This window comes from Leguminivora glycinivorella, chromosome 2 (assembly GCF_023078275.1).
Source record: "Leguminivora glycinivorella isolate SPB_JAAS2020 chromosome 2, LegGlyc_1.1, whole genome shotgun sequence".
NCBI lineage: Eukaryota > Metazoa > Arthropoda > Insecta > Lepidoptera > Tortricidae > Leguminivora > Leguminivora glycinivorella.
The window spans coordinates 31,648,071-31,659,236 of record NC_062972.1 but is presented as its reverse complement, the minus strand read 5'-3'; the positions used below and the strand labels follow the sequence as shown (position 1 = coordinate 31,659,236).

Sequence of the window (11,166 nt, the reverse complement as noted above, 5' to 3'; positions counted from 1 at the left end):
AAAAAAACGGTTTTTTTTCTGGCTTGAAAAAAAAAAGCATGAAAAAAAACCGTGAAAAAAGACAGTTTTTTTTCTGGAGTATGCTTTTTTTTCTAAAGTACAAAATCTCAAAATTTGCAAAGTAGTTAATACTTTTATGCGGTTTTTTAGACTTAGGGTTAACTATTAAACGAATTTAATCAAATAACTTCGATTTCTGGTCTTATAAAAGTAACATTTACGAAATCTGTGGTTGGTAGTTATCACTATTTACTGTTGGCAACACCACCGCCTCTCCACGTTGCACGCCGCATCGGGAATTGCCCAATATAAACGTTTGTATACTGAATGTTAATCGAATTAAAATGTACGTTTTTGTTATTGAAACACGTTACAACTCACGAAAAACCGTTATTGTCGAATTATTTGTTCATCTGAAAAAAAAAAAACATATTTAGAAAAGAAAACATTGGTGCTTGGTTTTTTTCATGTTTTTTTTCATAATTCTGAAAAAAAAAACATTTTTTTTCTGTTTGCAACCCTAATCACGCCGCTTTGTTCGGTCTTGAGGGGTATCACACCAGCTTTCGCCGACGGCTAGCATACAGAGGTCTACCTCCACTCTAATACTCTAAAAATGTATACCTACCTCTACTAAAATTGAAATAAATAGCCCCGTGCAGTGGCAGGTTAAGAATTTCTCCCTCTTTCCACCTGTGGGTATTGTGATAGTCGATTGTGTGATATGTGTTCAATCAGTGTGTTCAATTATGTTATAGGCGATGGACTAGCAACCTGTTACTTTCATTTTCTTTCATTTTAATTGCTAAAGGCACGGAAATATCAACAATTTTTGTGTTCATCCTACCTTTTGGGAATACAGGCGCAAGTTTTTATATGCATGAAAATAAAAAGGAAGGCTCCGAGTGGTATCTGATGCAAATTTTTTTCATAAAATTATATAACGTGGTAATATTGCGAGATGGTCTTTTGTATGGCATCGATGTCGCTAAATATGTTTGAAGCTGGTGCAAAGTAAGAAAATTGTTAAAAGTGATGTGTTCAAACCTTTAACTGAGTTCTCAGTTCTCTCGCGTCTTCATCAAAATGCACTTTTTTATTTTTTTTATTAGTTTCAATATCTCAAAGATCATCATCAATCATTATAAGTCAATTTGACAAAATAATGACCAACTTGAATCTAATATGTAATTCTCAAGAGAAAACTAAGTATTCAGTGATATAATATATAAAATATTCTTTCATGGAACTGGTCGTTCAAGAAAGTGACATTCTAAGAAACCGTTCAACGTTGTTTGCTAATGGTTCATCAAAGAATTTGGCCGTTAAATAATCGTAATTCGTAATACTCGTAATTGACTGGATCTATTTACACTTGTTTTTTTACTACTTTTATGGTAAAATATGCATACGGCCCGCCTGGTGATAAACACTTTTTATGTACTTTAGACACCTGCAACTCCAGAGGTGTCGACCCGACGCCGTTTAGTCCGTTTTCACAATATCCGATCCGATATCGGATGTCGGAGTGATATCCCATACATTACAGGCGCCATCTTGGATTTTTTCTATTGAAATTCTTCCGATATCCGATATCGGATCGGATAATGTGAAAACGAACTTATCTAACTGATCTGTCAACATTTCTTATCTTAAGTTTGAGTTACGTGCTAAGAACCGGTCGAAATAATTGTTTTTTTTTTTTAAGTCGGTTAAAAACGACTGTCTACTTTTTTCAAGTGCCAAGCGCATAATAAGTCCGCGGCTGTCCGCGAATTTAGAATATGTATGTCTGTAAATCTTCCCCATGCAATGAAAACACTCGGCGCACTTTTTGTTGCAAAACTGATTTACTGGACGTAATAAATTCCGCATATTTTCGCTGGGTAGTCTAAGAGCTGGGTAATTTATGACGTTAAGGAAATTACTTTTTTGTATTTTTTTCTTCAAAGCTTGTACCTGAGGCTTATGATCCTAGCTGTTTTAAAGTACTTTTCACTTACTCGCCTTATACGTAAAAGTTAAATGTAAAAAGCTACGCTGACGATATGGTGCTACTAAGCCCTTCAATCAGGGCTCTGCAAAGGCTTATTTCGATGTGTCAAGACTATGCGGACACGCATGGTCTCAAATACAATGTAAAAAAAAGCGAGCTAATGGTTTTCAAGCCCAAATCTAAGACCTACACAAAATTGCCTGAGGTATCTCTATGTGGCACACCTCTGCTTAGAGTAAGCAAATTTAAGTACCTAGGCCATTGGGTCACTGAAGACCTTAGTGATAACTGTGATATAGAGAGGGAACGCAGGTCGCTGGCCGTGCGGTGCAATATGCTTGTCCGCAGGTTTGCACGTTGCACACACGCAGTTAAAGTGACGCTTTTCAAAGCTTACTGCCAGTCTTTCTATACGTGCAGCCTGTGGAGTAGCTATACGCGGCGCGCGTACAGCGACCTGCGTGTGCAGTACAACAACGCTTTCAGGATGCTGATGGGGCTGCCTCGTCACTGTAGTGCATCCGGCATGTTTGCGGAGGCACAAGTTGACGGTTTTGCGGCTATCATGCGGAAGCGGGTTGCCTCTTTACTAAGCCGCTGGCGAGGCAGTACCAACAGCATCATGGTGGCGTTGTCGGATAGGTGGGACTCCCCTCTGCTACAGCACTGGACAAAACTCCATGTTGTAGAAAAATAAATAAATATCTAGGTTTAATAATTAGTCTGTAATTCCACTAACACTATTTTATAAGTTAAATGTACATGTTACTAACAGCTATGGATTTTTTTATCCGAAATAAAATTGTTTTATTTATTTATTATTTATTTATTATTAAAAAAAACCTCAAAGGGATACATTCGTCTTTGTAATTCGCTTTTCTTGTATATTACTTTAAGTTATAAATAATGTGTTTTTGAACAATAAATACAGACCGATAGTTTTGGGGCCTTTCAAATTAATGAAATTTAAGCATAGGATAAAATGACACAATAAAAAAACCTAACTAACTTAATTTGACGTACAACAAAATACCAAAATAAATAATTATGAAGTGACTTAAGCAGTGTTGTTACACTGCTTTAGGTAAGAGTTGTGTGCGATTCCAAAACGCCAAAAAATAATCCTTTTAGACCCAAAAGGCTTAATGATCAGCATTATTTAGTAAAACGAGAAGTCTCGATAAAAACGACGGAGTGTTATAAATTTGACGTGTATTTCTGTGTGTGTGTCTATCTGTGGTATCGTAGCTTTCGAACGGATGAACCGATGTAGATTACTTTTTTGTTTGAAAGCTGAATTCGTCGAGAGTGTTCTTAGCCATATTTGTGAGTTTGCACGGGAAGACGTCCCACTTTGTCGATTGCTATAAAGCCGCTTTGTCAGTTTATTCATATAAAGATCAAAGTAAATCTCGCCTTAATGGTAACCAACAAAGTGAGAGGTTTTACTAAACACACTCACATTTGAGCATTTCTTTTTTTTGCCACTTTTATGAAGTGTGATATTTTTGAAAAAAATATATGTTATTTCTACTCAGAATTCCTAGCCTTTTCAATCCTAGTAGTTAAAAAAATTGTTCCGTACGATTTTTTCTTATTTTGTTATCATTTTCCGTACATCTTGTATGGGGTAACAAAAGAGGAAAGTAACAAAAATATTTGGAAATTCTGGGACACTTTTTGTCTCCCAGTGAGATTGAAAGTACTCGTGATTCTGAGTACAATTGACCTAAAATTCCCTAAAACAATAAAAAAAAAATAATTGGCAAAATGCTCATTTTATGAAAATCGGTCCAACTACGAGTATGCCGGATTTTTTTTTTCAAAATTAAAATTTTGTATTTTTTCGATGCCAGCTCCTAGCATACAGAGGCGGCAAAGCATACAGTCAGCTTCCGCGTTTGGAATAAACTTTATTTTTGGGTTTGCATTTCTTCGAGTGAATTTCCTGACTCCTGGTGTTATTAATATTAACTGCGAATAGAAATTTTGCTTGAATTTAATTTCAACGTTTCTCAAAGTACATGCATTTTTAGTGCAGTTCCGAGAACTGACTTTTTAGTCTAGTTTTAAAACTTATTAAAAAGTCTTTCCAATATAAATATTGCATTTTTATGATATTTTTAATAAACCACTGGATGTCACCAGAATCATCCCTTTCGTGGAATTCTTTTTTGGGTTATTGCAAGTTTTCATTGCTTTCCATATGAATAAAATATCGCTTCACTATTTTATATCAAATTTTTGCCTAAAACATTGTAGCGTATATAAATTTGATATGTATGCAATACCGATTTTAAAACGATAATTTCGTAGAATTTTTTTCTCGCCATTTAAATAAATAATGTCTCTAAATTTATTTATGATGGATATCCAGCAGGTAGATTTAGATTTATTTATTTCATAATAAAAATTGCGCCTGGAAGAGCTTCTGGTCCATGAAGACGCTAATGAAGGGCAACCTTCCACTGACACTAAAGCGCAAACTCGTCGACATCCTGCCTATCCTAACATACGGCGCCCAAACTTGGTCATTGACGGAAGCCCAAAAGTCCCGACTCAAGATTTGCCAGCAAGCAATGGAGCGCAGCATACTCGGAGTCCGCAGAACCGATCGAGTTATTAGGAACACCGAACTGCGCTCCAAAACTGGTATTGTAGATCTGGGTGTTAAGTCTGCAAGGCTCAAGTGGGATTGGGCAGGACATGTCTGCCGAATGCATCCAGATCGGTGGGCCAAATTGGCTATCGACTGGACACCATAGATTAGCCGGGGCAGAGAGGTAGGCCAAAGAAAAGATGGCGGGATGACCTCGACGCATTTTGCAGCGACTGGCCGGAGCAGGCGGCAAATCGTGATGAGTGGCGGAAGAAAGGGGCCTTTGCCCAGCAGTGGGACACAATTATAGGCTAGGCAAAAAAAAAAAATACACTACAAATTATACATATACACTATAATATTTAAGAACACTCCCGACTAACTCGACAGACAGACAGACAGACATACAGGCAAACAAACAGACAGACACGTCAAACTTATAACACCCCGTTGTTAAAAAAAAGGTGTTCCCGATTACACGTTTATTAATCACATAGCACAACTTATCAATACTGTAAATTATATACAATATATAAACTTAATAATAACTATACAAAACTAATTGAACTAAATACTTAAAAATAAACTTATAATAAATAAAAATGATGCTAACAGTTAAATAAGGAGGTACTAAATAGGGGGGACAAAAAAAAAAAAAAAAAAAAAAAAAAAGTCATAGAAAGAAAACCCCGCCCGCTGAACTGTTCGAGAAAGAAAAGATCGCATGTTGGACTGCATCTTCGGAGACGGTTAGAACTGTGTCACCAGGGGTGGGGGGATCTGGAAGCTGCGTGGTAGACGGGGGGGCCGGATGTTTGTCTCTGAGAGCTGCAAAGGTTTCCGGTGAATGAGTCGCCAAGTCGTCATTGGAAAACAGTAACCGTGCTGCTCCACTCAAGTCTCCATCAGACATTTTATTTTCAATAAACCTAATTTTTGAGAATGGTCGTGGGTTACGGGGGTGGTGGCTTGGGAGTGGTAAGTTAATCGAATTATTTTTTATTTGTTTTGTTAAAGAAGCCTTAGTAGATTTTTCGGCGTGTAGTGCCGAGTAAGAGAACGTGAACAGGCGGTCCCAAGCTTGGGTGGAGTTTTCCTTCACGACTTTGGCGACGCATTCCGTAAGGGAACTTGCTACGGTCCTACGGGCACCGCGGGGTATTCTTTTTATGACTGCTACATTCTTTTTCATAAAACCTAACTTATCTGCACAGCAGTAATAGGAGCTATTGGATCCATTTGTAGTTGATGGTGTAGGCTGCGACGCGCTCGCCAGAGGGGGGGTGATGGTAACAAGGCTGCCATGTTTACGAGTCGTGTGGACTGCAAGACCTCTCTGACCTTTATATAACTTGTTGTCTACACACAGAGGGCATTCCAATAGCTCAGCTGCTGTGTAAAAAAATGTAATGTCGGGGGTTAAAAAAAATGTAATCCGTAACTTTGTAAATTATTCGACATCATCACTATAGCAACTAATACCTATAATAAAACACCCTCACAAGATTTCACCACAGTCGTGTCCAACGTACTTCCCGAAACATCCCGGAGACTCACAAACACCGATGTATCTTGTTTAGCGAGTTTTTGAACTCCCGCACCAAACTTTATCCTTGAGATATTGCACTTTGATTGACCTGAAGTTGGTAAAAGGTGGTCGCTGGGGATTGAAATTATCTATTTAGTCATTTATTATGTTGAGAATTTTAAACAAATCACTAATTTATGCATTCCTTGAGATGTCACCCATTTACAACATAGATTGAAAGTCACCCAATATCGAACAAGAAAAAATGTTGTCCATATTAAAAATAACATAGTGAAATCGTAAAATGACATCGTGAGAAAACCGGACTAATTCCAATAAGGCCTAGATACCCTTCGGGTTGGAAGGTCAGATGGCAGTCGCTTTCGTAAAACTAGTGCCTACGCCAAATCTTGGGATTAGTTGTCAAAGCGGACCCCAGGCTCCCATGATTCGTGGCAAATGCCGGGATAACTTAAGGAGGATGATATTATGTCAAAAATAATAAAAAATATATTATAGATGCAAAAAATGACTAGAGACAAAAATAATAAATAAATAAATAAATAAATAAATAAATATTGGGGGACACTTTACACAGATCAACTTAGCCCCAAACTAAGCAAAGCTTGTATTATGGGTGCTAAGCGACGATATACATACTTAAATAGATAAATACATAGAAAACATCCATGACAGGAACAAATATCTGTGCTCATCACATAAATAAATGCCCTTACCGGGATTCGAACCTGGGACCGCGGCTCAGCAGGCAGGGTCACTACCGACTGAGCCAGACCGGACCAGATAATGCAATAAAAAATGAAAATTAGTAGAAACTCTGGGACGTATATCTTACAATATACATATTATACAACACATCTACTTACTAAGAAAGAGAAGAAATGGTCTCTCAAAAAACTCTCAACGGACAAGAGTATTAGTTGTACCTGTACTAACGTAAAAAGCTGCAAGGGATCAAAGTATAAATCAAACAAGAAAATTCTGACGTAAAAAACTTCTTTCAACTATTTAATATTATTATTTAACAAATCATTATTAAACCAAAACACCGTTAACTAAAGGCTAACAAGTAAAAAGTTGAAAACTTCCGTTCGTCCAGGATCTAAACGCAGAAAAATCCTCTCAAAGTCCACGAACTAAAACAAAAACTTGTAATTAACAGCTTTCATTTCCTTATTTATACGAAGAGTTTATTCTTAAATGTGCATTTCGCGTACTGGTATTATATCGATATTCTTCTTCTTTAAATCGTGTTACCCTCTGGGCTTGAATCATATTAAAATAAATAAACATACATACATACAATCACGCCTGTTTCCCAGAGGGGTAGGCAGAGATCACGGATTTCCATTTACTACGATCCTGACAAACCACTTTCGCTTCATACACTTTTATAACGTTTCTCAAATACACGCTCGTCGGTTTCGAGTACTTCTGACCTGGCCTTTTTCCAATATTCCCCCGATTTGATCAAGAAAAGTTCGCCTAGGTCTTCCACTAAATAAAATAAATATAAATAAATATTATAGGACATTCTTACACAGATTGACTGAGGCCCACGGTAAGCTCAAGAAGGCTTGTGTTGTGGGTACCCATACAACGATATATATAATATATAAATACTTATATACATAGAAAACATCCATGACTCAGGAACAAATATCTGTGCTCATCACACAAATAAATGCCCTTACCGGGATTCGAACCCGGGACCGCGGCGCAGCAGGCAGGGTCACTACCGACTGCGCCAGACCGGTCGTCAATATTTCTGCATCGAATCCAGTCTTGGGCAGCTTGTGTAATCTCCTCCCACCCCATCCCTAACGCCGTGGCTTGCGTGGTCGCGCGACCGGTCGCGTCGCATCGCCTATCATCTAGGCTTGTGTAGGACATGTACTAATAGTACAAAAGATACGATTCCCTGCACTGTACTAGACCGAACCACTCCCAAATGATTACTCTAGTACATTTAGTACACTCACACACGCGCAACAGAATGGGAGCGAAAGGAGCGAAGAGCCGAGGAGTAACAGTGACAGCAAAGCGATCCGTGTGATCCGACCGCAACCGAACTAAAACCAACTGACTCGGACCGAGAGCGCGCGATAACGGCCGATCAGCTCTCGGCTAGGACGAGCGAGCGTTACTGTACGCCATATGCACAATTTGTCTCTCGCTCTCTCGGTGTACTTTTCAGTGAACAAGCAGGCACAACTCTACTATCATCGATAGTTCATCGACGTCGCCTACCTAAGACACTTCCATATAGATCGAAGGTTTGATTTCGTCGCGCCGCGTCGCGTCGCATCGCCGTCGCGCGACCGTCGTCCACGCAGGCCACTGTGTAACACCCTGAGCTCTTGCTGAATAGATCGACGCGACGCCAAGTTGATTTAGTGCGGCATCGCTTCCGCTTGACGGGTATTTTCCAGGTGAAGGCCACTTTGCATAGGGTGTCAGGTTTTCTGATGTATATAATTTAGTTTTAAAAAAAATTGATACAAAAGTATGTAGAATCTACATAGAACAGCACACAAGTTTTTTGCAGAAATATCATAGCATCTGGTTGATAAAACCGAGTAGCTGGAGATTTTCTCGCACAACGTATCAGCATTGCGATACAGCGAGGAAATTCCGCCATAATTGGTAGTACAATGCCTCCAGAACCTATTTTTTATTTTCTGTGTCATAGTTACTTCGTTTCAGTATGTAAATGGTATCGTATAGGAAATCCATACTATCCATAATAATATTATAAATGGGAAAGTATGCGTGTCTGCTTGTTTGTCCGTCTTTCATGACAAAACGGAGCGACGAATTTACGTGATTTTTTAAGTGGAGATAGTTGAAGGGCTGGAAAGTGACATAGGTCACTTTTTGTGTCTTTATAACCCCCCCAGTTCCCTAAAATAGGGGGTAGACGTTTGTATGGAGCATTCCGCAAAAAGCTGGTAAAATATAAGCTAATAAATAACTTTTCGATAATGCCTACTCATTACAAGTAACCTAAAATTTATTGAAATACGAGTATCAATTCAACTATTTTCACATTGTATCAAGTTTTAATTTCCGAACGCAGTGTTGCAAACTTCAACTCGGATTTAAAAGTTTAGAGCTGGCCACACAAGACCAAACTCAATCATGGTCGGGATACCACGAAGCGTAAAACAACCTTTTACTATAAGTATGAAAAAAAGTCCGGTAGGTACATACTTATTATGCCGTAGCCGATGGACGCTTAGAATTAAAACTATGTGTCACTCTGTTTGTCTGTCAGTCTGTATGTGGCATTGTAGCTTCCGAACGGATGGAATGATTTAGATTTAGTTAGTTTTTTTGTTTGAAAGCTGAATTAGTCGGGAGTGTTCTTAGCCATGTTTCATGAAAATCGGTCCACTATGTTGGAGGTTTAATCAAAATTTTAATTTTGTGGTTAGGTTAGTTATCAATTGTTTGTATGGTATTAAAAATTAAATATAGTTGCAAATTAAAACTGAAATTTTAAAAACATCTTTATTTACATGAACATATTTACATAATTAAGACTAAACTAAGACTAAACTTAAAAGCTAGCTAATGTCTAAAATAGGCCCTTGAGGTATTGTACCAAGGATACTGGCGACATTTCCTCGCTGTATCACCAAAATTTCAATTTTAATTTTGTGGTTAGGTTAGAATCAAACGTTTGTAACTCTGTATTAAAATACAGATTATATACGTTTGATTTCGTTTGTAACTTTGTATTAAAATACAGATTATATACGTTTGATTTCGTTTGTAACTCTGTATTAAAATACAGAGGCGCAAACGTTTGATTTCTAACCCTTCAAAGGTAAAATTAGGTGTGCAACACATTTTACAATTTCAATTATTTTCAAACACAACAATCAGTATAAAACAAACAAAATGTCAATCCAATGACTACAATTAAAGTAAACAATTCAGATCAAACTCGTTGAAGATCTGGCTCATTCCCCATTGCATTTATGTAAATTCAATCTTTCTAGCCATGCAACATTGGTTTTAAAAGCCTTGTAAATAGAGTTGATAGGATAATACTTTATTTAGGGTACAGCGAAAGTATAAATATATATGCGGAAAAAGTGTCAAAAATATGCATACACGACTTTATTGCTTATACGTTAAGGTTGCATGTGTATAAATATTTTTGACACTTTTTCGGCATACATATTTAATAGAACCGTTTTTCCCCCGAAGGGTAAAAAACGGATATTTAGGTTCCTGCCGAAGCTTGAACCACTAATGAGATTAACACCTTCATAACTCGGCCCTAATCGAGTGAATTCCTCGACTAGTAGCGCCATCTGGCGCGCCAGTCAAGTACTAGTGTCGCCCGGTTACCAGCGCTCGGCTGCTTTTTCCTCAGTACCTTTAGCCGGCAAGGCCCTTAAGGGTGGTTCAAGCTTTCGGCAGGAACCTAAATATCCGTTTTTACCCTTCGGGGAAAAACGGTTCTATTTAGGTGTCCGTGCCTTCGCTTGAACCACTAATGAGACGTGTTTAAACCTCTGCCGGCGCTGGTTAGGGCGTACTGTGACTGATATACTTTATTTATACAGAAATGTCATAATAAGAAATAAGAAGGTATACAAAGGGATGTTTCAAAATTTAGCTACTAAGGTTTTATGAGTTGAAACTGACAGCACAGCACAGTTATCCATTATGACTCTATGATGGTGGTGAATCACTTAATTTATATATAACATAAAACCGACAGGAAGCCAGTAGTTAATAGATCGGTATTACAATATTTAGGAAATAAAACCTGTTATTTCATTAACATTTTTGTGAGAAAATATCTGTAGCAACCCAAACTCTGAAGAGCTTCCCTTCATCAATGGGTGTTACATCAACGTCGGCAAAATTTGTCTCACGTTTCCCTTACAACAGTCCTTAGTCAGAACAAGATCATATACATGTTTTTTGTCTTATAAATTCACCAAGATACTAGTCTTCTTCTGCTTAAGATAACTATAATTATATCATGTAACTATAATACAC

At 37.8% G+C, this 11,166-nt stretch overlaps 1 protein-coding gene across 1 annotated transcript; it reads left to right on the top strand.

Annotated features, from left to right (window-relative positions):
- The first annotated feature begins 2,048 nt into the window (after nucleotides 1-2,048).
- Nucleotides 2,049-2,693, top strand: LOC125239387. The gene has a single exon (XM_048146958.1). It carries the CDS (start codon nucleotides 2,049-2,051, stop codon nucleotides 2,691-2,693), a length of 645 nt encoding a protein of 214 aa, XP_048002915.1.
- The last annotated feature ends 8,473 nt before the right edge of the window (nucleotides 2,694-11,166 follow it).